The sequence below is a fragment of the Drosophila subpulchrella genome, chromosome X (assembly GCF_014743375.2).
Source record: "Drosophila subpulchrella strain 33 F10 #4 breed RU33 chromosome X, RU_Dsub_v1.1 Primary Assembly, whole genome shotgun sequence".
Lineage (NCBI taxonomy): Eukaryota > Metazoa > Arthropoda > Insecta > Diptera > Drosophilidae > Drosophila > Drosophila subpulchrella.
Window position 1 is genome coordinate 10769497 of NC_050613.1, and position 25309 is coordinate 10794805.

At 47.1% G+C, this 25309-nt stretch overlaps 3 protein-coding genes across 11 annotated transcripts; 2 read left to right on the top strand and 1 right to left on the bottom strand.

The window, feature by feature from the left end:
* The first annotated feature begins 5 nt into the window (after nt 1–5).
* LOC119556833 (DM7 family protein GG17593-like) lies at nt 6–6323 on the top strand. 7 transcript variants are annotated; one of them, XM_037869298.1, is made up of 3 exons: nt 1222–1410; nt 1670–3799; nt 5753–6323. In XM_037869298.1, exons 1-3 carry the CDS (start codon nt 1386–1388, stop codon nt 6088–6090), a joined length of 2493 nt encoding a protein of 830 aa, XP_037725226.1. In that variant the 5' UTR covers nt 1222–1385; the 3' UTR covers nt 6091–6323. The 7 variants fall into 7 exon arrangements, with proteins under 7 accessions (XP_037725221.1, XP_037725226.1, XP_037725227.1 ...); XM_037869299.1 differs by having other exon boundaries at nt 1670–3775; nt 5729–6323; XM_037869294.1 differs by having other exon boundaries at nt 1224–1410; nt 1670–4771; nt 4982–6320.
* Nucleotides 6231–25012, bottom strand: LOC119556832 (E3 ubiquitin-protein ligase Ubr3). 2 transcript variants are annotated; one of them, XM_037869291.1, is made up of 11 exons: nt 23314–25012; nt 20287–21023; nt 19990–20218; nt 19510–19922; nt 19096–19254; nt 9936–12830; nt 9443–9863; nt 8570–9378; nt 8373–8504; nt 8159–8298; nt 6231–8096 (listed from the first exon to the last, which is right to left on the bottom strand). In XM_037869291.1, exons 1-11 carry the CDS (start codon nt 23984–23986, stop codon nt 7979–7981), a joined length of 6726 nt encoding a protein of 2241 aa, XP_037725219.1. In that variant the 5' UTR covers nt 23987–25012; the 3' UTR covers nt 6231–7978. The 2 variants fall into 2 exon arrangements, with proteins under 2 accessions (XP_037725219.1, XP_037725218.1); XM_037869290.1 differs by having other exon boundaries at nt 9443–9866.
* Nucleotides 13584–19048, top strand: LOC119556835. 2 transcript variants are annotated; one of them, XM_037869301.1, is made up of 6 exons: nt 15557–15893; nt 15980–16540; nt 16623–16784; nt 17257–17975; nt 18045–18431; nt 18504–19048. In XM_037869301.1, the coding sequence occupies exons 2-6, from the start codon at nt 16163–16165 to the stop codon at nt 18796–18798; spliced, it is 1941 nt and encodes a 646-aa protein (XP_037725229.1). In that variant the 5' UTR covers nt 15557–15893; nt 15980–16162; the 3' UTR covers nt 18799–19048. The 2 variants fall into 2 exon arrangements, with proteins under 2 accessions (XP_037725228.1, XP_037725229.1); XM_037869300.1 differs by lacking the exons at nt 15557–15893; nt 15980–16540; nt 16623–16784 and adding exons at nt 13584–14117; nt 14331–14654.
* Nucleotides 25013–25309: the final 297 nt, after the last annotated feature.

The window sequence follows — 25309 nt, forward strand, 5'->3', positions numbered from 1 at the left end:
AAATCTCAGTCTTGCGGGAAACTTTCACGTGAAAAGTTTTACTTTCTTACTGCCGAATCGACTTCTAAATTATTTTTTTTAACTAAAATTTTTACGGTGAAGCCGGTTTTATATAATTTTTATCGAGTGTTGCTACCGCTTTTTTAGTTTTTGCTCGAGATATATCAAAATGAAAAGACGCGGAAATAACAAAGGTACAATATCCGAATTTTTTGTTTCTTGATCATACTCGCGATTATAACAAGGCGATAAACAATTGTTTCGATGCGATACACAATTTATCCAATAGAAGTTTTTTTTTGACATGTTAAATTTTTATACCCGTTACTCGTAGAGTAAAAGGGTATACTAGACTCGTTGGAAAGTATGTAACAGGCAGAAGGAAGCGTTTCCGACCCCATAAAGTATATATATTCTTCATCAGGATCACTAGCCGAGTCGATCTAGCCATGTCCGTCTGTCCGTCTGTCCGGATGAACGCTGAGATCTTGGAAACTATGAGAGCTAGGCTATTGAGATTTGGCGTGCAGATTCCTTAGCTTCTTACGCAGCGCAAGATTGTTTCAGTAGAGTGCCACGCCCACTTTTACGCCCTCAAACCGCCTAAAACTGTGGCTCCTAAAGTTTTGATGCTAGAATAAAAATTTTAACTGAAATGTATTAGTCTTGTCAATACCTATCGATTGACACAAAAAATTTTGCTACGCCCACAAACCTCCCAAGAAAAAAAGCTATGACGTCAGAGCCAGACAATGCGAAATGTTTTACGCGTGTATGTGTGTGTATGGAAATAGTTGCCGGCCGAACTTAGCGGCAAAGAAAAAAGCACTGCCGGCGCTCAGAGAAAGCAAAGTGCGCGGCTAACTTATTCTATTGAATAATATATTTTTTACGCCTACCCTAACGCCCACAACGCTTAAATCTGTCTTCCGCCGGTAGGTGGCGCATTTAAATCTCGCTTTGCTGCTTGCATATCTCCATTTCCCTTTGGTCCCTTAAGCTGAGTAACGGGTATCTGATAAACGAGGTACTCGACTATAGCGTTCTCCCTTGTTTAAATTTAAAAATGTCGTCCTAAAGTTCCCCCCGTATTTTTACAATCGAAAAATGGTCAGACGCTTGGAATTTAGCTAGCCCGAAATCGAAAGTCCAAGTAGGCCTTTTCCTTACTGTCCCTGTCATATTTGAACGTCGTTCGTCTACGGATCCAAAATCTCAGTCTTGTGGGAAACTTTCACGTGAAAAGACCTCGTTTTACTTTCTTACTGCCGAATCGACTTCTAAATTATTTTTTTTAACTGAAATTTTTACCGTGAAGCCGGTTTTATATAATTTTTATCGTTCGGGGCTACCGCTTTTTTAGTTCTTGCTCGAGATATATCAAAATGAAAAGACGCGGAAATAACAAAGGTACAATATCCGAATTTTTTGTTTCTTGATCATACTCGCGATTAAAACAAGGCGATAAACAATTGTTTCTAGAAATTTTCTCGCGTTTAAAACCAGGCGATACACAATTTATCCAATAGAAGTTTTTTTTTTGACATGTAAAATTTTTTTTTATAATGACTTTTGACGCGTGGACTGTCATACAATATAATAAAATTATTTTATTGACAATCAATTTATAAAACATCCCGATTAAATGGGTCCACTTCGTTAATTTCAGGAAAGTCGGGAGTCGGGGTGCTGGAACTGCACCAAGTGAAGCGCTTGGACATGTCGGACCAGGTGGCCATCGTGAAGAGACCGAAGTACCTGCCCAATCTGCACAACCTGGTCATGCCGCAGATATGCTACGAGCACTCCAACCGCGTGGTGGCGGCCCGTCTCTCCATCGAGGTCCATAAGCACGACCAAGATGCGGCCGATTTCTTCGAGGGCGCCGAGGCGCCCTGCTTGAATGTGCCGCGCACCCTGTTCCCGAATCGCGCTCCCGTGGACAAGATCATCTTTATGCCCAGACTGCTGCTGCCAGTGGGCTTCGATGCCGGTGGGGTTTTTGCACCAGGTGCCATCCCACGGCGATTCTATCCCATGGGTCTGATGCCACCCAGTCACAAGGGTCCAACGCCGCCCCTGTTCGTGGGTCTGCGCACCAAGGACTTCCAGATGCCGGTTGAGGTGCAGAAACTGCTGGAAAAGGTGCCCCCAGCGATTACCACGGTGCTGCCCACCACCACGCCGCCGAAGATGGAGACCAAGATCGACATCGGTTATACCCCGAATTACAGGCCACCGCCGCTGTCCAACGCCACCGGCAAGGATCGTGCCGCCGAGGGGCCCAGCCTGGAGATGCGAATGATTCGCCATGATGTCACCTTGTCGATGGTCTACACCACACCGACTGCACCGAAGCCACCCACATCCCATCCATTCCGTCATCTCCCGGTGCAGTACAACATCTATACACCGGATCTGTCCAATGTCCTGGTGGTCATGTCGCGCGTATCCAAGCTAACCGTGGCCATTCTCTCCACAATTGTGCATCCACATGCGCCGGCCGTGGCCATGGCCACCATGGGCGACGAGAAATGCCCGAATTTTGAGCTGCCCTCGGAGGTGTTCCCCACCTGTGATGGCCTCAAGCGTCCCATCTTTCTGCCCGAGCGTTTCCAGCCCAAGGGATTCAAGGCCGGCTGCATCTTTAAGCCGGGCAGTCTGCCGGAGTCGTTCTTTAGGGAGAATTTTTGGAAGGCCGGAACACCACAGCCACAACATAGCAATGGCATAACACCACCACTGTTTGTGGGCAAGTTCACGACCGCAAGGGCGGCCAGTGCCTTCTTGAAGACGATCCAAGAGGAGGGCAAACAGAGAATGGCCGACGCATCCGGATCCTCAGCAGAGGCATCTGGATCTGGGTCTGTCCAGACCGTGGAATTCAACACAACCAAGGTACGCTGCACGACCAAGGGGTTTTTGGTGCTGGAGACCGAGAATCCGGCCACTCCACCGGGTGCACATAGCCTGAAGAATTACCTGCATGCCTACAATGCAGGATGCTTTGTGATGGTCGTACGCGATGAGGAACGCGAGGAACTCGAGGAGCCTGAGGAACCCATGGTGCCCCCGGCTTTCTCGAGAATCGGACTGCGATGTTGTGCCGTGTGTGTGGATCCAGCTGGTAGCCCAGGTAGTACGGATAGGGAAGAGTTCTTTCCGGAGGAGAACGAAAAGAAAGCAGAGGAAAAGAAGCCCAACGAAGCTGGATCTATCAATAACCAGTCGGACACCCCAGATCCGGATAATTTGCCAGAAATACAACTAGATGATACATACATTGTTACCGATCCAGAAGAATGCTTCGAGGAAAACGGAAAGGAACCAAAGCCTACCGGACCCACAGCTGAATATATTATAAACCGTCCGGGAACCCCATTTCCCCATGCTTTGCCGGAAATACTACTAGGTGATAAAACATACGCTAATACAGATTTAAAAGAATCCCTTGAGGGGGAAAATGGAAAGGAACCAGAGGAAACGAAGACTATCGAGTCCACTATTATAAGCCGACCGGGAATCCCACATCCCCGTGGAATACTACTAGATGATAAAACAAACGTTAGTACACATCCAGAAGAATCCCTTGAGGGGGAAAACGGAAAGGAACCAAAGGAAACAAAGCCTACCGAATTCACTGCTTGGTCTATTCCAAGCCGCTCGAAAGCCCCAAATCCTTATGAATTTCCAAAACCAAAACCAATTATGGACCGGCCGGGAGCCCCATATCAAAATGAACCTATTATGGACCGGCCGGGAACCCCATATCAAAATGTTTTCCCAGAAATACTACTAGATGCTAAAACATACGCTGTTGGAGATCCAAAAGAATCCTTTGAGGGGGAAAACGGAAAGGAACCAAAGGAAACAAAGCCTACCGAATCCACTGCTTGGTCTATTCCAAGCCGCTCCAAAGCCCCAAATCCTTATGAATTTCCAAAACCAAAACCAATTATGGACCGGCCGGGAGCCCCATATCAAAATGAACCTATTATGGACCGGCCGGGAACCCCATATCAAAATGTTTTCCCAGAAATACTACTAGATGCTAAAACATACGCTGTTGAAGATCCAAAAGAATCCTTTGAGGGGGAAAACGGAAAGGAACCAAAGGATACAAAGCCTACCGAATCCACTGCTTGGTCTATTCCAAGCCGCTCCAAAGCCCCAAATCCTTATGAATTTCCAAAACCAAAACCAATTATGGACCGGCCGGGAGCCCCATATCAAAATGAACCTATTATGGACCGGCCGGGAACCCCATATCAAAATGTTTTCCCAGAAATACTACTAGATGCTAAAACATACGCTGTTGGAGATCCAAAAGAATCCTTTGAGGGGGAAAACGGAAAGGAACCAAAGGAAACAAAGCCTACCGAATCCACAGCTGGATCTATTACAAGCCGCTCGAAAGCCCCAAATCCTTATGATTTCCCAAAACCAAAACCTATTATGAACCTGCCGGGAACCCCATATCAAAATGAACCTATTATGGACCGGCCGGGAACCCCATATCAAAATGTTTTGCCAGAAATACTACTAGATGCTAAAACATACGCTGTTGAAGATCCAAAAGAATCCTTTGAGGGGGAAAACGGAAAGGAACCAAAGGAAACAAAGCCTACCGAATCCACAGCTGGATCTATTACAAGCCGCTCGAAAGCCCCAAATCCTTATGAATTTCCAAAACCAAAACCAATTATGGACCGGCCGGGAGCCCCATATCAAAATGAACCTATTATGGACCGGCCGGGAACCCCATATCAAAATGTTTTCCCAGAAATACTACTAGATGCTAAAACATACGCTGTTGGAGATCCAAAAGAATACTTTGAGGGGGAAAACGGAAAGGATCCAAAGGAAACAAAGCCTACCGAATCCACAGCTGGATCTATTACAAGCCGCTCGAAAGCCCCAAATCCTTATGATTTCCCAAAACCAAAACCTATTATGAACCTGCCGGGAACCCCATATCAAAATGAACCTATTATGGACCGGCCGGGAACCCCATATCAAAATGTTTTGCCAGAAATACTACTAGATGCTAAAACATACGCTGTTGGAGATCCAAAAGAATCCTTTGAGGGGGAAAACGGAAAGGAACCAAAGGATACAAAGCCTACCGAATCCACTGCTTGGTCTATTCCAAGCCGCTCCAAAGCCCCAAATCCTTATGAATTTCCAAAACCAAAACCAATTATGGACCGGCCGGGAGCCCCATATCAAAATGAACCTATTATGGACCGGCCGGGAACCCCATATCAAAATGTTTTGCCAGAAATACTACTAGATGCTAAAACATACGCTGTTGGAGATCCAAAAGAATCCTTTGAGGGGGAAAACGGAAAGGAACCAAAGGAAACAAAGCCTACCGAATCCACTACTTGGTCTATTCCAAGCCGCTCCAAAGCCCCAAATCCTTATGAATTTCCAAAACCAAAACCTATTATGGACCGGCCGGGAACCCCATATCAAAATGAACCTATTATGGACCGGCCGGGAACCCCATATCAAAATGTTTTGCCAGAAATACTACTAGATGCTAAAACATACGCTGTTGAAGATCCAAAAGAATCCTTTGAGGGGGAAAACGGAAAGGAACCAAAGGATACAAAGCCTACCGAATCCACTGCTCCGTCTATTCCAAGCCGCTCGAAAGCCCCAAATCCTTATGAATTTCCAAAACCAAAACCTATTATGGACCGGCCGGGAACCCCATATCAAAATGTTTTGCCAGAAATACTACTAGATGCTAAAACATACGCTGTTGGAGATCCAAAAGAATCCTTTGAGGGGGAAAACGGAAAGGATCCAAAGGAAACAAAGCCTACCGAATCCACTGCTGGATCTATTATAAGCCGCTCGAAAGCCCCACATCCCTATGATTTTCCAGATCCAGAACCCTTTGAGGGGCGTAACCGAAAAGAAAACTGGAAACGCACAAAACCCACTGATCTAAACGATACAATATTCTTGTCTGACACCGAATCCACTGATTATGACGCAGAGCTCCAGATGATTGCCACAGATATAGAAACAGAATCTGAATCCGAGGAGCGCGACGAGATTCGCGACCACACCGACTAGCTCTTCCTGGAGCACGCCCAGCGGATGGAGGACGACTGCCGCAGGGCCCTGCGCAAGTCCACGCGCTGCCGAGATTGCGGCAAGATCCACTAAGATGTATTCGAAATGTCAATGGCGATTATATAATCAATCACGTTCTGTTTAAATGGTTTTTCAATTTTATTCAGGGTTTTCGGTTTGTCACTCAGAATGCACGTTTACAATATATCATTTTTTTTTTCGGTCTACTAGAGTACTAGTGGTTGTGGGTGTGTTTTGTGTGGGTGTTTTGGGTGTGTATTGCTGTGCTGTGCCATTTAATCTCTTAAATCATGTGTATTCTTGTATTTGCAGAGTAGTATTTAGTTAGTCTAGGAGGCCAACCGAAACATCTAGATTTGTATAACTAGCAAAAAAAAAGAAGTCAAATATGTTATATTAATATATAATTATACAAGATGCAGCTGCGTTTTCAGTGTATTTACATTCGTAGCAGATTTTCGCTTGTCATTTTGGGTAACTCACTTGCAATTGCTCTATAACTCGATGGAAATTGATATACCAATTACTAGACAACCAGGTTTCGTGGAGATAATCACTTCAATTTTTGTTTCTTTTAATTTCTTGAAAAACCTTATACATTTATATTTCTAGTTTCTCAAATATTAGCTAATCTTTGCAGTGGGTCAATTTGATCGTTCAAAATAAACATTTGGATGTGCTCATGTTTTTGGCTAAAGCAATGCCGAACTTCCATCGCCTGCATAACACACAATTTGTAAAACTAATAACAAATTCACTTCCGATCCTAGCGCTTCGAATTCAGATTACCCTCTCTTTGAATCATGTTTTTCATCCTTATGCCTCCACTCTTAATTACAAAATATTTATGATTAATGGGGTATTTGCAAACTAATTTCTACGCATTTCACAATTCGCTTTTCGTTTATTGTTTTTTGTTTTAAATTTTTTTTTTTTGTTTTTATAGCATTAATTTTAGTGTATATTGTATTGTATATATATATATATATAATAACTATATAATCTTTTTTTCATTTTTTACATGCACAAACTCATGAGGCCAATGTAGACAATTGTTATATTATATCGTATTATTCGTTTTTGTTTTTTTGTTGTTATCTGCTTTCTTGCCTTTGTTTCCCTAAAAAAAAAACCTATAAGTTAAGGACTTAAGACTTAGTTTAGGTAGAACGCAACTAGAGAGACCCGCGCGGTGCTTAAATTTCGGTTTATTTTCGGGTTTATTTCTTCGTCTTCGCCCAGCAATTGTGTGGGTTAGCATAGATATTTATTATAATTTATAATTGGTTGTTAAATATTCATGATCCTCGCGAGATTAGGCGGATTCCTAGATAGGGTTATTATTATGCGTTTCTCAGTTGAACAGTTGACAACAAACAATCATATATAGCTGTAGTTTTTTTTCGTTTTGTTTTTTGCATCCATATTTTATAAGTATTGTTATATATAAAAATGTGTAATATCAATTAATTGCAAATTGCCGACGTTGCTTCTAGGTGCGTTGGAAGATGTGAGGGGAGGGCGGGTGTGTGTGTGTGTGTGTGTGGAGGGGGGAGACGACCGTAAACGAATACGGATACAGATACGGATATGGTGTCCTTCTCCTCCTCCGCGTCTGAAGCTCCGAAACAACAGCGAAACTCACTTAAACATAGGGGACATGTGTGTGGGGTGTTTGTTGTTGTTGGGTTTAGTTGTGTTTAGTTGTGGCGTTTGTGGGGTTTTGGAGATGTTGGTTCTCGGGAGCGGGTTGTTGACTGGTTCGACTAGGCGAGGAGCTGCCGGGCAGCTGGCTAGCATCACATCCGATCCCATCTTAGATCTGGCCAACCAACTCCTGGATGCTGCGCAGTAGATCTTCCATATTTCACAAGAGATCCCGATGGAACACCCAGGTGTGTTTTGTGTGAGCAAACTTATGCGACAGCCACTGTGACTCCAGCAAATTGAAGCGATCTTGACTCAAATACAAAGGTTTGCCGCGCCTGTAAATGGTTAAAAGTGGTTTAAAAATCTTCTCTTAGCTCTTTAAATAGCTAACACTCACTTGAGATCGCGATCCTCCTCATCGAAGTCGTCCAGATAGAGGGAGCCCCAAAGGCAGGCGCGTCGGCCGCGTATAACGATGATGTAGGTAGAGGTAACCACCAAAAAGATGCCAATACCGCCGCCACAGGAAAGCGTATGCTGTTTAGAGGAAACACAAACAGGGATTAGATCAGATTCGAATTATATTAAAGCACCATCTAGTGAAGACTCACCCGAACCGCCTCGCAGCAGTCGTTCTCCGCACAGCAGTTCTGCTTGAGGCACACGATCGTCCCGCACAGCAGGCAGATGGAGCTCTCCTTGGGCACCTTATAGCAATTCAGGCACGGCCGCTCGTGGTAGTACTGTAAGTAGAAAAATAACATCAGTTATTGCTCATACACAATCAATCTGGTATAGGAAAACCCACCGTAAACAGACGTTCATACTCGCGCGGCAGTTCAAGAAGTCGCGGTTGCTGCCACAGAGAGTGCTGATTGATAAGCACCAGTTCCCTAACCGTATCCGCCGGCGGACGCACTTCCATTAGCTGCTGACACCAGAACTGCGGCAGCGTTTGCTCGGTGCCGGGTATAAAGCACAAGCCCTTGCTGGCATTGAAGCAATCCCAGTCCATCGAATCGGTGACCAGTTCCAAGTAGTAGACCAGACGCACAAACTCCAGTCCCGGTGCCGAGATCTCCGGCATCTCATGGCGATACAGATGCTGACGCAGCAGGGCAGCCACTCGCAGAAAGGGCAAACACAGCGACTGCAGCTGTAGCTCCATGGACTTAAGGTTGACCTCGTGCGGCGAGGCTGAGGATGAGGAGGTAGCTGTTGCTGTTGCTGCGCCCGATCCAGAGGCGGTTGTGGAGGAGGAGCCAGCCGCCGCCGCTGCCGCCGCCGAGCTGCTGGTACTGGGTATACAGTCACGACGCAAGTGAGCTAGCTCATTCGTCTGGCTCAGCACCAGGGCCATGGCCTTGCCCAGCTCCGAGGAGCTCTGCTGCTGGTTGCCAGCACGGCGACGATTGTACGAGCTGCTCGTGGCTCCGGCGGGGGATTCCGGTTGGGACTCAGCGCCGGAAGTGCCACTGGCAGCGCTGCTGCTGCTGCTGCTGCCGTAAACTTTGAGAATGTGTTCGCACTCGAAGTCCGTGAGGGTGACGCACAGCTGAACCACAATCTGGTAGTACAGCAGGTTGTACATCACCTTGACCATGCAGGTGAAGTAATCTGTCGAGCAACAAAAAGCCATTACAATCATAATGTAAAATATATAACAGGCAAGACTACTCACCCTGGTCCAAGTGCAGTGGCGCCAGCAGGATGAACTTGAGCAACAGCGCAATGGGATCCGCCAATAGGCTGGGAATCAGCTCGAGACAGTGCGCCGGCAGTGGCTCCGTCTCGCTCACCGGCAGGCCGGCCAACGAGGCCCAGCTGCTCCATAGCGGCCACTCGACCAGGACACGCACATGCACCGACAGCACGTGCAGGAGCGGCACAATGCAGTCCCGCTTTGGCTTGTACCGCGTGGCATTCGCCGAGCAGAGGGATCCGCCGCGCTGGATGATCTCCGCCTCAAGGTTGGTACGCGCAATCGAAGTGACGAAGATGAACAGCTTGCGGAACGTGATCGAGGCGCACTTGACCTTGCGCTGGGCAATGTTTGTCATCACCTCCATGGCATGACCCATGGCCTCCGTTAGTTTTGTGGGCTGCTGGAAGTAAAAAGGTAAGTTTTAGGCAAATTCTCTCAAGACATCCCACTTGATAGTTAATATTCCTACCGGTATCGTCTCGTTCTCCTTGATCAGATCGGTGAGGTCGGCGACGAGACGCTCGAAGGGTTGATTACCCGAGCGGACGAGATGTGTGGGTCTGTCTAGCTGCGGACTCAGCGGCAACACCGAGTTGGATAGCTGCCGGCACACGGGACAATAGAACTCGCCACGATCCTGCACCGGCTGGCGTTGGGTGGTGTACAGCGTCTTGAGGTACGCCTCCAGGCAACTGAGATGAACGTGATGGCCACAAGACTGCACATGCACACCATTGTCGTAGGCCATGTTGTTGGACAGATACCAGGACTCATCGCCGAACTTGAGACTAAGCAATTCGGTCCGCCTGCTAAATTCAGCGGCCAGTCGTGTGCTGTGCTTCAGTCGATCCTCATCCTCCACATTTAGCGGCAGCGGCAGTCGCTCGGCGATCCGCCGCCGATGGCCAACAATGCCACTGGACTCGACCAGGACCACCAGACCAATGGGATTTGATTCCGTGCTGGGGGTTGTGCAATTGCAGATAATGCAATCGTACTCCTTCTCACGCGGCTGCTCCTCGTACAGCTCCTCGTCGTCCTCATCCTCCGGCCCGTAGTCCATGTGACTAGCTGCCGCCGCAGCAGATTGCATGAACTGCTTCTGCTTGTTGGCAAAGTCTTGCATCATCTTCTGCTGGCGCTCACGTGCCTTCTTGCGGCGCTCCTCCTTCTCCTTGGTCTCGCGTGCCTTCGCTTCCGCCTGCCTTTCGCGCTGATTGGGCCAGAGTCTGGCCCGGATGTCATCGATGCTAACGGCGCACTGCTCATCCTGCTTGGCAATCTTGCGCAGCAGATTACCAATGAAGAATGGGCCATCGCCAATGCGGGAGGAGGATACATGGATGTTCTTGTAGTTGCGCCTGCTGCGGCCCCTTTCGGCCAGGGCGGTGCTCTCGGCTGCTGCCATTGATGTGCTGGCCTCGTTGCAGTCCACATCCATGGCGGAATCCTCGCCAGATGACTGCTCTTCGCCGTCGCTTAACGAGAAGCTATCCAGCGTTCCCGAGAGCTGTGAATGGAGCTTAAGCATCAACGACAAGATGCTCTCGTCTAGGTGCAGTTCATCCTTGTTGCTCCCACCGATGGCGATGTCCACGGATCGTTTCCGAGCACCACCCGACTCATAGTTCATCCTACGCCCGGTGCCGCCACCACTCACGCCGGATGTAAAGCTTCCGCCGGCGCCCAGGGCATTCGATGGGACAATATCCATGTTGACGCTGCTGGGAACGGCCACGGGCTGAACCCTCTGGAAGGGCAGGAGCATGCCACTGCCCGTGGGCGTGGTGGGTGAGAACATCTCGTTGGAGGCCACGGCAGGGGGTGTGGCAGATGGATTGGCGCCACCACCAACCCCTCCTATGGCGCCCATATTATTGGTCTCGGCCAGCAAGAGATCCCGCCGGATGGCCACCTCCATGCCACTCTCCGGCAACGTGATCTGCTGCAGCGGGAAATGGAAATCGAGGGCTGCCGCTGGACTCATGTCCATGGCATGATCGCCCTCTCTTAGTAGCTCATCGTCGTTGCTACCCTGCCGGATGACGACACCCGTTTCGGCGACCACCGAAAGATCGGGTGGCAGGGCAACCTCCATGCCAGGCATTCTCATCGGCACCAGCGCCTGCGAGACATTCCTCCGGCTGAGTGCTCCCGGCCCCAGGCCAACTGATGCCAGACCAGCGCCGCCCGTTGCCTCATCTCCTTCGGAGTCCCCATGACCAATCATTCGCAACGATTGCTCCGGATCCGCATCAACATCAAAGTCCAGATCCGAGTAAAACGGATTAGAGCGATAGCTCGAGGTGATCACCTGCGGATCGCGTGACTTTAGCGACACCTTCTTGACCACATGACGTAGATTGCAGCTGAGATTGTCCGTGGGATAGCATTGGAACAGCTTGGGCGGCTCCTGTCGCCCCGAACCGTAGCCATGATAGCCCGGTCCGCCCGAGGACTCGACCATGGCAGCCAGCGCTGGGGGAGCACGATCTCCCTGACCACTGCCAACATCATCACTGGTTTCCACAGCGATCTCCAGGAGAAATACAGCCAGGGCCAGCAGATGCTCGGAGACATCACGTGTGTGCACTGCACGGAAAAATATCGACAAAATGGTGGAGTGAAAGACGCGAGAGTTGAGAATCTTGCAGGGATCACTGAAGGAGCTAGTGGCGGGCAAAGCCTGCGGCAATCGGAATGGCGGCCAGAGGTTCCCACTAGCCGGCATCTTCTCCTTGCTCTTCACATAGTTTGTGAAGCGATCCAGCGAGGATTGGAAATCCCGGCGATGAACTGCTCGCAAAAGGACGTGCAGCGGATCGTAGTGCTTCTCCCACACCTCGTCGATGGGCGTAAAGAGACCCTGCTCCAGATTCTCGCTTCCACTCGACGGCGCCTTGTAAACGGATAGCTTCTTCAGGAAGGTTTCAAAGTTCTTGGTGTGCACATTCCCCGATCTCTCTGGCATCAGTTCGAGGAGCTGCGAATGCGTCTTGTTCTCGGTGGCCAGGAGGGCACTGATCTCGATGATGCACTGGGTGGCCTCGTCGTTACCCAGATTCGTGCGACTCGTCACCAGGGTGGCCAGAAAGGTGAGGAATCCCTCCAGCATCGAGGATTGCTCCGCCTTCTGGGGCTGTTTCAAGGGAGCCGTCTCCAGCCACTGACCCACGTCGAACAGCTCGATGGTGTTCTGCAGAAAGAAGTACTGCGGCAGGTTGGTGGCACAGATCTGCAGGAAGAACAGATCCATGTCGGCCATCGAGTTGCAGAAGTTCGCCTGGATGTAGGTCATCGCCTGACCCTTGATCTGCAGCCCGTTGCGCACCCACTTTCCTGCCAAGATCTCGTAGAAGAAACTCTGAAAAGAGCAGGGGAATACATTTTTATATCAGTATATCTCACTATAAGTTTAACTAAATTCACATCTTAAGCCAAATTTTTAAATATATTTATTTATGGTTTAGTAAATAGTGAATAAAAATGGTTGTGAAATGTATGAATACAGAAAAATTAAAAAAAAAAAAAACAATTTATTCACGTAAAAAATATAAACGTTGATCAATTAAAAATTGTCAAATAAATTATATATTATAAGCATCAAAAATATTTTATAAAAACCATATCAAAACAAATATATAAATAAGTGGCATATTATTTAAATTATCCAATCAAAAAATATATTACAACTTTCTTAAATAATAATGCCTTTAAATTTATTGTATTAAGTTACTTGGCTTACAATTATTTAAAATATTAATCCAATTAAATAACGGCACACCACGAGTGCGATAACTATGACACATCGATGACACGCACGCAGAGTTATCGAAACTCGTTTCAAAAAGTCAACTCTGGGCATGCCAGCTCGCTCCCACCTATGCTGCGACCTATGCTGTCGCTCTGCCCTCCCCCTTCCACCGAAAAAGAACCGTACCCAACAAAGAAACCGAGCTCTTCTCTCTTCTCCACGCTTGTGTGTCTGTGTGTGTGCGAGAAGGGGTGTCTGCAGCGGTAAAAAAGAAAAAGAAAAAAAGAAGACAAGTAAAACCCACATCTGTACGTTTGTTAATCAATCTCGGAGCAGCGAGAGCAGCGCAGCCGATTAAATCCAATCCCAGCCAAAACTCAACGCTCGAGACTAAACTCAACTCTCTGTTTTTGCGGCTATGGCATTTGCGTTTTGATTTCCAGCGGGCGCAGTTGCGTGCCAGCCAGTGTGTGTGTGTGTGTGTGCGTAAACATTTAATAATAATATTTAAAAAGGCACCCCTATAATCCAAACATCCCCAACGATCATTGGATTCCACAAAAAAAAAAACTAAAATAAATATATAAAAACGAAAGTAACACCACACACGCACAGCCCGGCTGCAGAATGGATTTTATGAAATGGGGACTTCCCCTGCTGCTGGCCATTCTGGTGGCCCTTCAACAGCCCACACAAACGGAGGGACTGATCGAGGATGTCCTGGACATCATCCATGTGGTCAAGGAGGTCACCTCCGGCGTCCTCAAGGCCTGGGACATCGTACAGTCCTCCCCGTTGGCGGCCAACATTGATTTCCCCCTGATGAGGGAAAAGCAAAAGAAGGTCTTGCAGCGCCTGAAAGAAGTCAGCAAGCAAATAGATCACACCGAAGATCAGGTGAGTCAGCGCTTTAACTCTTGTTTCGTATACCCTTGCAGTGGCCATTGCCACTTTGGTAAGGTGTTTGCACTTGCAGCACCATACAATGATTTATTCGGAGATAACTAAATTTAATTTAAGATCTCACGATATCTCGTTATTTAGCTGCAAGGGTATAGAAACTTCGCCATCTCCTATAGCACGATTAACCTCCCAAAAAACCCACTTCAGCACGCTCAATATGTTGCCTTGGCCATCGAATCGGTGACTAGTTTCATGCACAATAATGCTCCAATTATGGCCAAAATGAACGATATCTCGGATACGATCAATAGGATCTCATCGCGCTATCAGCAGATGCAAAAGTACGAGGCCTACAAGGATAAGTTGGAAATGTCTACGCTTATAACGTTTGCCGAATGGACAGTATCGCCGAATGCCCACTCGGTGCACCATCTGATGGATCGGCTGCATATCATACTTCTCGGCAACGAGGATAGATCGACCAATGCAACGTCCACCAATCTGCTCCAGCAACTGACCACTGCCTATGAGGTAATACAGTCTAACTTTTATGTGATCTACTTTTCTTACAGGTCGAATTTGCGGGGGGATTTAAACTGGAAAACGATGAGGTACTCTGTTTTTTAGGGAGGTTTGCATAGTAGAAAGTCTGACAAAACTATTTTGTTTGATTATTTTGTAGGGTGGTTCGAGCTCGGGCACGTTCCACTGTAACAATACGGATCGTGAATGGGGTGTCAATTTGCGAATTGCTTCCTCATGCCTGCTAGCCGGATGATTCACTAATGATGGTCGCCGGAGATTTGATATAGGTCTACACTCTAGACACAGGGTTTTGAGCGTTGTAAACTCGACTTTCCGGTTGACGCGTCACTTAAGTCTTTCTTCTTCTGGTTTTTTTTTTGTTTCGGCAAAAGAAAGTCTCGCAGTGTATTAGTCACCGTTTCTTTTGTCGCCAAATAACGGTTAAAGCCTCCACACGCACTCACACGCTCCCAAAAAGAGGCATAAATTCTCCCCCATTTTTTTTTTTAGCAGAGTTTGCACTTGTGTATGTTTGTGTATTTGCGTGAGGTCAAAGGTCTTGTGTCAACAAAAGACTGCGAAACAAGTTAAACAAAACATTCAGTCCACAAACAAACGTCAGAGGGCAATGCAGCAAAACAGCGCTGCCCCCACGCTGCGAAAAGAGAGCGCATCTCTTTGTTGCTGCAATTGCGTCAAAGAGAGAAAGAGAGAGAGAGAGAGAGCGAGAGCTCTCCTCACTCACAAGCACTTACACATCAGCTGTTTGCCAAACCAATGGGACGGTACAACTTTCTAGTTATCGATTGCTCGGTTTGCAAGTGCCAAAATGATCGCCATCGATTGTATAATTAAGCTCAAAGTGTAGGGTATTATTTCAGTGAGTGTGCACACAGTGTAATCGAAACCGAAGAATCAAATAAAATTCGCTCAATTCGTGATTGCTGCTCACAACCAAACACGCGAGTGTGTTTGTGTGTGTGTTTACGCTTCTCACATCGCCTGGTTGTCTGGAAAGAACAACAACAATAATGCACGAAAAAAGAGCTTCAGTCAGCGATTTTGTTTTTGTTTTTTTTTGTATTGTATTTCCAACGAGCACAGCACACACCAATACAAACACACTGGCTGAGCGCGGAGCGCTTTAAAACAGAAACTGAAAAATTACAGTAGCCGAACAGCACTCAGAACAACAACACCCAGCTGAAATTATATGGCAAGAGGCGAAGGCGAGCGCGAATTAAAGTAAATCGCAAATAATAAAAAATCGTGGAATCTGTTTAATCGGGACGACGCAAACCTAAAACGTGATTCGGATTCTTTGTTTCCAGTTGGAAGGAAGTTGTGGAAAGTCTGGCTCTTTCCACGGGAATAGTAACTAAAAATTAGTAGAACCCCAAGAAGAAGAAGCATCGAACTCAAGGCTAAACAATTTGGAAATATATCCCACGAAAATTCAAGGAAATCCCCGTTTTATATTCGCTGGGCGGATATAACTTATCGGGCGAGTTAATATGGCGGCGCCTATCGCAAAGTTATCCGCTCTTGCTGTTGTTGTTGTTGCCACACTAGTGATTTGTGGACATACGAAATCGGCAAGGGCCGAGGGATGGATGCACCCGAGCATCCCCCAAATGGAAGTGGACGCACTGCGCACCGAGTACATTGCCCTGGAACGTGCCTTATGGGATTATCTGGCCAAAACGGCCAATAGCCAGAACAATAAGGAAACGCAGATAAGGAAAGTGTACGAATCGCATCGGGACTTCGATTCGAAACCGCTAATGGGTCGCCCCTTCGAAGAGCATCGCTACGAGATCCTCAATCACTACGAATGGTCACTGCTGGAAAGAGATCTCATCTATATCAGCAAGATATACGAGGCCTACAAGGTATTCTGTCTCATACACTGGGCACATACTGTCTTTGGGCAGATCATAATAACTTAATGCTCTCCTCGTCTTCCATATATAGGACACCTTTGTCAAGCAAAGCAGCGACCAACTGGATGAACTAGCCGTTTTGAACCTTGCCGGGGCAATCCTGCGCAACGATAAAACCGCCTCGATGCCACGCATCCTGCAGGAAATCGAACGAGTGATGGTCTCACAGACCCTCTACTACCGTGCCATGATAGTTAGTAGTTACCCCACCAAATACCATAATAGATCAGTCATATTAACAGCTGCAAAGATCATTCATTTCCTAGGGTCTCTTTAAAACAAAAGATTAACAGATGCCTTGTTCTTTGTGAAAAAAAAAAACTAAAACCCCAGAACTGATTCACATTCATTAGTAATTAGCTTTAAAAATTATTTTTAGATTATCAAATTTCTATGATAGCGAACAAACAACAATGTTATTTAGCCCTTTATATAGGCAAAGGGTAAGCTTACAGCACCACGCGATACGTAATTACCGTGTTATAAAATACTTATGGTATGCCAGCGATTTTTACAGCCAGATGTGACGGCTAATTAGAGCTAAAAACAAGAGTTACATTTCATGTGTACCTAGTAAAGAATACCAGAGGAGGGGGGGTATAGCACACTGAAAACAGCTGGGTATTAACCATATTAATGGCTTTCTCAATAATTCTTGCTTGCAGGTGTCCACCAATCAGATTTGCAATACAATGCAATCAGCCCAACAGTTTATTTACTCCCTATATGCGGACATAGCCCTGACCGAACTAAAGGCCTACACCATGATGGAGTTCTCGTGGATGATGCTGCGTGTCTACGGCAAGGGCAACTACACCCAGGAGGCGGAACTTATGCGATCGGACTACGAGAAGAGGACGGAGCGCACACTGAAAGTGCTCAAGGATGTGATGCTGCGAGCGGATCGTATCGTATATCGCTGCGATCCGGCGAAACATGTACCGGGTGTGACCTACGATGAGGTCACTCGTCTCCTGCAGGGCTACATCGAGAACGAGGTGGATTTGAATAACGAGGAAACCTGCCGAGAAACCTGCGGCTTCTATCAGTCCACCCGCAGCGAGGGCTGCTTTAAGGATCTCTACTGTTCCCGCCAGCCGAAATGCACGGGTCGCCTGTACAACTGCCAGTTCGTCGACTCCGACATGTGGGTGTGTCCATCGCCACAGAACAGCACCAGGCGCTACGAGTTCATCGAGTACGAGAACGGACGCGTCCTTGGCCAGCGGGGTAGATGCACCAGGGGCACCACCAAGGTGGACAGCTGGTGGCGTTACCTCCTCTGGCACTGCAGCTACTGCTTCTGCCTGTGCGATGAGCAGGGTCTCAAGTCGGATCGGTTCTTCAACCTGCGGGACACTATCGCCGATGTGAAGCGCAACAGGTGAGTTACCATTTAAGCACTAGACTATAGAGATCAACAAAATAATCGCTAATATATCCCTCCCTACAGAATCGTGACTGGCTTGCGTTTTGTGAAGAAAAACCGCATTTTCCACCTGCAAATCCAGGAGGGCGAACTCCTGCCACGTGGTGCCATCAATCAAAGCACTCTGGAGTGGAAGCCAGTTGAGAACTACAACTTCTTCGATCGTGATGTGAAAAAGGGTGTTGACTATCACATGTTGAGCTACGAGAGTCGCTCCATTGATCTGGATGATGTGGACACGGATGACAATAGCTTTGTTATCACCGGCGTGAGATTCCGTGTGATAGGCACCCATCTGAACTTGGAGGCTTACTACAGCGAGTTCGACTTTAAGACGGGTCAGCTCATCCAGCCGGAGAGCAACAGCTATTGGAAGTCCAACGATAATACCGATGTCAGCGGGGCCCGCAGGTGAGCATCAATATAAGGGTGTTCTTTTCCGGAAACCAGCAAAGCTAACCTTAACTGAACTTTCTGTTTCAGAGAAAAACTGCGCCTGGATAACGCCGACGTGTCCACGCGGACGATCACCCACTCAATACCTCTGTCACGCCACAACCAGTGCATCGACTTCACCAACACGGGACTTGACAAGGATGCCGCCCAGAGCACTGTGCCCTTTATTGACATCCAGGACGTGATCTCGAATCCGCCAGTACCACTGGCCGGCATTGGCATCTACTACAAGGGCCGCAACGGCTACGGCGGCTTCCTGGGCCCCAAGATCATCACCTACGATTTTACGCCCCACGTTCAGGTGCCAAGGAAGAAGTACTAGGCCGATGAGAAAGAGTCGAAGAGGCGGTGCTGTTCCATCCCGCACATATGTCATAGCTTTCTTAGTTTTACACTACCTATCAATACACACTTGCAATTACTGTCGCGTAGTCTAAGTGAGATCGGAGGAGAACGAAGCGCAAGAGACGCAGAATCGGGCAAGACAAGATATAACTAAAATTATACTGAAATTTAGCCATAACAAAAAATCAAATAAAGAGAATCTGAATCTGAGAACCCAGAGAACCGAATAACTTATTGTATTTTTGTACTGATAAAATGATGGAGGCAGACTCACCTGGACACGGAGCGGATGGATCATCAGGAGGGGCAGGAGATAGGGGCGCGAGGGCAGCACGTCGTTCAGACTGATTCCCATTTTGGTGACCGCCTGGCATACAAAGGCGGCGAGATAACGATGCAGTGGAAAGTGGAACGAAGCCTGCATCATCTCCTCCTGCAAGAATAAATTAAATAGGGATAGGGATTAGTTTAGAAAAAATATTTAAATAATCGGTATCTGTTTGACATAGTATTTAAATAAATTCAATATTTTCAATTAAATGAGTTGTTTAGGATTGACTAACTGAAAGCTTAATATAGATTTTTAGCCATCAATGCTAAGAGTTAAAGTATTCCGAAAGGTATTTATGTCTGTTAAGTGTACCCTGTCTTATAAGACATTGTATTTTAAGAGGAAGAAAACACTCACCATAGATAGACGCGCTTCCATGAAGTAAATGGAGTCCAGCCACTCGTGCAGCGTCGTCACACAGTAGTTGATGATCTTTTTGGCCAAGTGGGCGTGTGTGCCATCCTGCAGATGCGAGATAATCGACCACATGGGATAGGCACTTGCCTCCAGTTCGCAGGAGAAAGCCGCATAGTAGCTGTTTGGCTCGAACTCCACATGAGAAGCCGTCTCTCGCACGTTGACATTCATGCCCTGGAGCATTTGGAGAAACTGGAACCACATGTCGATGAGGTTGTCGTCCCTCAGAAAGACCAGGGCCACCGATTCGTGTGACAGGACGTTGTTAAAGTCGGAGACTAGCGGCCAGTAGCAGTGGTCCTTCATCACCTGACGTGTGCAGTCGATGACAAAGTGGAAATTCTTGCTGGGATCTAAAGGGAAAATCATATTTTAGTCGTTTAAAAGGCTGTTCACCAGGGATTCAAAACTAAGTCTCACCATGCAGCGTATTCTGTATGAGTATCTTGGACATCATCAGCTTGAGACTGATGATCATCACGTGCAGCAGCGACAGCTCGTTGACCATCTTGAGAGCCAGACTTTCGTTGGAGAAGAGCTGGACGCTCATGTGGACCACCCGGTTGCTAAGCGTGTCCGGATCGCGGGACATTTCCAGCACGGACGGTATGCGACTGTAGTGCATCACAAATGTGCGGGTGAGGTGTTCCTTTATGGGACAAACGAATAAATATTATTATTAGTATCTTAAAATCAAAATATTCAATGAGCACTCACCTTGTAATCCTGATCGGGCAGCATGTTGAGCAGGAAACAGACTAACGTCTGTGGGAACTCAAATTTGAATGTCCAGAAGATGAACTCCTCGAGCAGCGTGGTATGTACCAGCTTGTCGCCCAGCGCCGGCAGATCCCTGTACTCATCGGGTGGCTCTGGATTAGGGAATCTGTTGACAGCATCCTCGTACTTCTCCCGGTTCGCTTTCAAGAAGCGTCCGTTCCGTGTGTCCAGACATGGTGCCTCCATGAAGTACGCATAGACCTCCGGATTGATCAGCGTACGCGTCATCACCTTGCGCATTATCTCGCCCATGTTATTCAGATCGATCAGCATGTTGGCGAACTCCTCGCATGAGTACGAGGTCATCGCATGCACCTGCAGTGAGGTGTCGCTGTGCTCGCGGAAATGCTGCAGCAGGCGGAACAGCAGCTTGGGCATAATGGCTTCGGCCACCGCCAACAGATTATTGGGCACCGGATCTCGGTTGACCCGGTTATTGATGCCATGATCGCTGCAGAAGCCCTCCGCCTTCATTACGGAGGTGTCGCCACAATCGCAGGCACCGCCCGCCTGCGACAGGAACATATTGAAGTCGTGGTTCGTGTGGTTGCCCTTCTTGAAGCAATCCCGGCATATGGACATGCAGGGCGAGATGCCGCAGGTGCGGCACCTGTAGGCCACCACATGGGGCACCCAGACCAGTCCGCACTTGGCGTGGTTGTCATAGCTGCGCACTGCAAAATACAATTCAAACATTAAAATAAAGTTCAGCCATTCCCTAAGGACATAAAAACCAAACAAACATATATAAAATGTTTACATACACGCCCCCATTTTTAAATAGGGAGCAAGGACATCAATACATCGACTTTAAAACTAACAAAGAACCACGTTTAACCAACTGGTACATTCACAAGCCCATAAAAAGTTAAAACTTTACTATGTATTTATCTTTCAAAAGAAGACCCTGGGCCAACTATTGATTTTCTTAAATTTGACGTGTCATTGGAATACTGAATACGGGAAATTGGCACAAAGCAAATCAAAAATTCAGTGCAATTTATATAAACGATTTCCAGTAGTTACAATAGCCTTGTAATTCGAAGAAATATCATTATCTCTTATTAAACCTTATTATCATTGACATCCATATTTTGCAACTTTTAAAATTACTCATCTTTATTTGTAAGGTTGCGCCCTTAAAATTTCCAATCTAAGTGTAAACAGAATTGTTGAAACATAAAAAGATTAAATGATTATGATTAAATGTATAACATTCTCCAAGAAGTAAATGTTTATGGCTTTTCAAAAGATAATTGTATATGTAGGTAAATTTATCAAGTATGTAATTTTGCTGGACGTACTTGGAAACATTTTTAATACAAGCAAAATAATATAGATAACAAAGATGTTTGCTTTTTAAATATTTTTATAAGTATTCAGGGAGTGCAGATTTTATGTGATCAAGATATTTTTTACTAAAGAACTATTAGAGGTTTTAACCAACATTATCTACAAGGCCTACTCCTTAATTTCCCATGCAATGTTATCGAAATAATCGATCGATTACTAATCTTCCCACCTGAGAACACAAATCGATAGATTATCGATGCCAAAATTGCGTGATGAAATGAAATCGAAAAACCTGTCGAGGCCAGCTGTTTTGGTTTTGCCTTGCTATTGCTATTGATTTGATTGAGTTCCAAAAATAAAATGATGCACTCATGGGGCTTAGTTAATTTCGCTTGTTGCGTGACTCTTAGCTTTTTTGTCTTCGGGCTGCGTTCTGGGGCATATGTTCATTCATACATATACAAAAGTATTTCGCATTTTGTATTTCGTTTGGACCTTGTTGGCTAAAAAGGTCAGCGTTGTCGGCCGCCGCATGCGGAAGGAAATCAATTGGCCAATAACAACGGCAGTGCAGCGGAAAGTTGATTGACAATTTTGTAAATTTGTAAATGGCGATCGATCGACAGACAAGTTGGCTACTCTCTCGCTCTCTTCCCCCACCCCATCCATCCGTCCCGCTCTAACTGAGAACTTTTTGGACAAGGTCCACCTGAGGGAGCGAGGGAGAGGGGCTGAGGTGCGGAGACACCCACACACGCACAGCTCCACAGCATAACGGTCTTTCGGTCAATTGCTGATGACAGCTTACAGTGGGCTACATCACACACTTAACCGCCCCTCGCACCCACCGTGCGTGTTTTTGTCAAATCAACAACAATGACGGTCAATCAACTTTTGCCGCCCCAGTGCAATTTTGCAATTGTTCTGCTGTGTTCTGTGCAGCACTTTGTTGCAACAGAGTTACAAAAAAAAAAGAAATAAGAGGAGCACTTAGCGGTAACAAAAGGTGCCAGCATATAAACAAGCCCCAGCGGCATTGGTGTGCGTATGTTTTTGGGACGGATGCTGCGGAAACATTTATTACGCAAGGCGAACCGAACCGAACAGCTGACAAACAAGGTGCAAGTTGCATTCCACTGTGCGTGTGCGTCTGTCTCGCTCGTGTGTGTGTGTGTCTGTGTGAGAGAGCTGACAAGTGGGAAGTGGGACAGGCAACCATAAACGATAAAAGCAACTTTGGCGACATACGCAGCCTGGCACAAAAAATAAGTAATCATAAAAAATTATGCACAAATACAGCATTGCAAGTAGATGAGCAGTTGAGATTAAATTGGGCTAAAGTTGACTCCCCTAATCAGTGCAAACGCGTATGTGTGCGAGTGAGTGCGCTTGATTGCTGTTGCCATGGTGGTGCACTCGCACTCTTCATGCTGCCTTGCACCTTGCTGTTATGCTCTCCCGCTCTACCTTCGCCTTGCGTGCCCTACAACCATTACAAACACACACACACAGAGACTCAGGTATCTGACAGGTAACTCACACACACATACATACACACTGGCAGAGTTTCAGGGGCAACGGACTTGCGATCAGCTGTTTGGCGATAGGAAATGCAATGCAAACACATTTATCGATAGGCATACACATTGCACATTTGGAATTTAGACGTACCAATTTTAACAAACTCCTGCGGCGTCCTTCCGCCGGCAATGAGCCATCGAATCCACTCGATGTTGTCCAGATTGTCGATGGGCGTGCCCGGATTGAACAGGGTGTCCATTATGGAGTCGAGATCGGGCGTGGGGCTGCCACGGCAGCACTCCGTGTTGATCAGGGCGGCCACTTCCTTGCGGCTGCGCAGGCTGAAGGATGAGGCGCCGAAGAAGAAGCTCGGCTTGGCGCCGGAATCGCCGGAGGAGGCTGTGCCCCCTCCTCCTCCTCCCGCTGCAGCCGATGCTCCAGATCCCGAACTGGAGCCCGAGCTCGCTGCAGTTGCTCCCCTGGGCGGTGGCGGCGGTGGAGCGGCTGCCGCCACACTGGAATCCCAGTCGTGGAATGGGGAATGCGAGTTATCGCCGGTGGCTGCAGCTGCGGCGGCGGTGGTTCCGCCTGCTCCTCCTGCCACTGATGATGAGCCTGCGCCGAGGAGAATTGGTGGCATTGCCGTGATTATGGGTGGAAGGACATAGACCGAGGAGAGATCCACATCGGAGGACTCGTCCTCGTCCACATCATCCTGATCCTGCTGCATGGCCGCAACGTTCTCGCGCTGCTCCACCACCACCGCCGCCTCCTCGTCATCGATGCTGATGTCGGCATTGGACAGGTTGTCATCCTCGTCCATGGTGAAATGGTGGCGTATCTTTTGGTGACGTCGCCGGTGCTCCGATCCGGTGCTCCGTCCCTAGCACGCTGAAATTCTTGAGCTCCAAACTCAGCCGCTGCTGCTGTTGCTGCTGCTGCTGGTCTTTTTCTTTCGGTTCGGCCTTTTTCAAACAAGTTTTCTTTTCGTCTTTTTTTTCGGCTGCTGCTGCTTCTTCTTCACTGCGTGATTTTTTTCTTCTTTTTTTTATTGTTTGGCTAGTGGCCGAATTTTATTTTTCTTATATATTTGTTGTTTATGGCGGAGTTGCGTTCAATTGAAAATTTTGGACAGGTTGATTGAGGAGGGATTACGATTGGAGGACTGGGAGGGGGTTTTGGTTTGGTTTTGGGATTTACGCTTAGAGAGATGGAGACGGAAAATTTCACAACACCAAACACTTGACTCAGTGGAGCCGCTTCGACATCTCAGCAGAGCTCTGTTTCTGCTTTTGATTTTTGATTTCTAAAATCGGATTTCTGATTTCTGACTTCTGACGTTCTTCACTTCTGGCTCTTTGACGTCGCCCAACCGACCTGCTGTGGTGCGGTGGCTATGGGGCTATATCCCCATGGTCCTTATCCGTATCGGGATCGAGAGGAGTTCTTTGGCCGCCCTTTCCGTTTCGGTGCCCGTTCCTTTTCCCCGTTTTCCCGATTTCGCTCACTTTTCACGCTGTTTCATCCGCGAGACTTGCAAATATACGAATATACGCACACATACTCGTCGCGGCCGCACACGCACACACACACGGACTCGACACCACACACACACGGGCACGCACACTGACAAGTGTGGCCAAATATATTAGTCGAGCATTGAACTTGCCAATTACGCTGATTTTTGCATATTATTCGCTGTTTGAAGGACCTCTTGGCCAGCTAGTTAGTTCCTTTGGTGCATGGGCAGCCCTTTAACCGCTGCCTTTGCACTCGCGAATGCTTTTAATCCTGCCAATTTCGATTTGCTCCACAAATATCCACACACGGTCCGTTCGCGTGTATGTGTATATGAATTAGCGCTGGGCCAACCACTTGCGATAGTATCGATATATCGAACATTTGGGCTTTTCGATAGCCAACGATAGCGCTTTACGCAAATCCGTAGGAATTTTTAAACATTTGTTCTCTATAAACCAGCCTATATACATTTTAGTCTATAAATATGTACCACGTATACCATAATTTTGAGTATAAGCAATCATTTTTACTTAAAAATACATTATTTGCTTTTAATTTGAGAATTTGTAGTCGGGGGAATATCAAATGCTACATCTATCGATATTTACCCAGCTATGCGAATATC

Coding starts and splice junctions, on each gene's coding strand:
- LOC119556835 (XM_037869300.1), top strand. CDS start 13,848: ATGGATTTTATGAAATGGGGACTTCCCCTGCTGCTGGCCATTCTGGTG. Junction 14,655..17,256: donor AACTGACCACTGCCTATGAG/GTAATACAGTCT, acceptor TCTTGCTTGCAG/GTGTCCACCAATCAGATTTG. Junction 18,432..18,503: donor GATGTCAGCGGGGCCCGCAG/GTGAGCATCAAT, acceptor TTTCTGTTTCAG/AGAAAAACTGCGCCTGGATA.
- LOC119556833 (XM_037869293.1), top strand. CDS start 170: ATGAAAAGACGCGGAAATAACAAAG. Junction 195..1,669: donor AAGACGCGGAAATAACAAAG/GTACAATATCCG, acceptor CGTTAATTTCAG/GAAAGTCGGGAGTCGGGGTG.
- LOC119556832 (XM_037869290.1), bottom strand. CDS start 23,986: ATGGACGAGGATGACAACCTGTCCAATGCCGACATCAGCATCGATGAC. Junction 21,024..23,313: donor GCAGGAGTTTGTTAAAATTG/GTACGTCTAAAT, acceptor TGTATTTTGCAG/TGCGCAGCTATGACAACCAC. Junction 9,379..9,442: donor GCCACTGCACTTGGACCAGG/GTGAGTAGTCTT, acceptor GTTGCTCGACAG/ATTACTTCACCTGCATGGTC.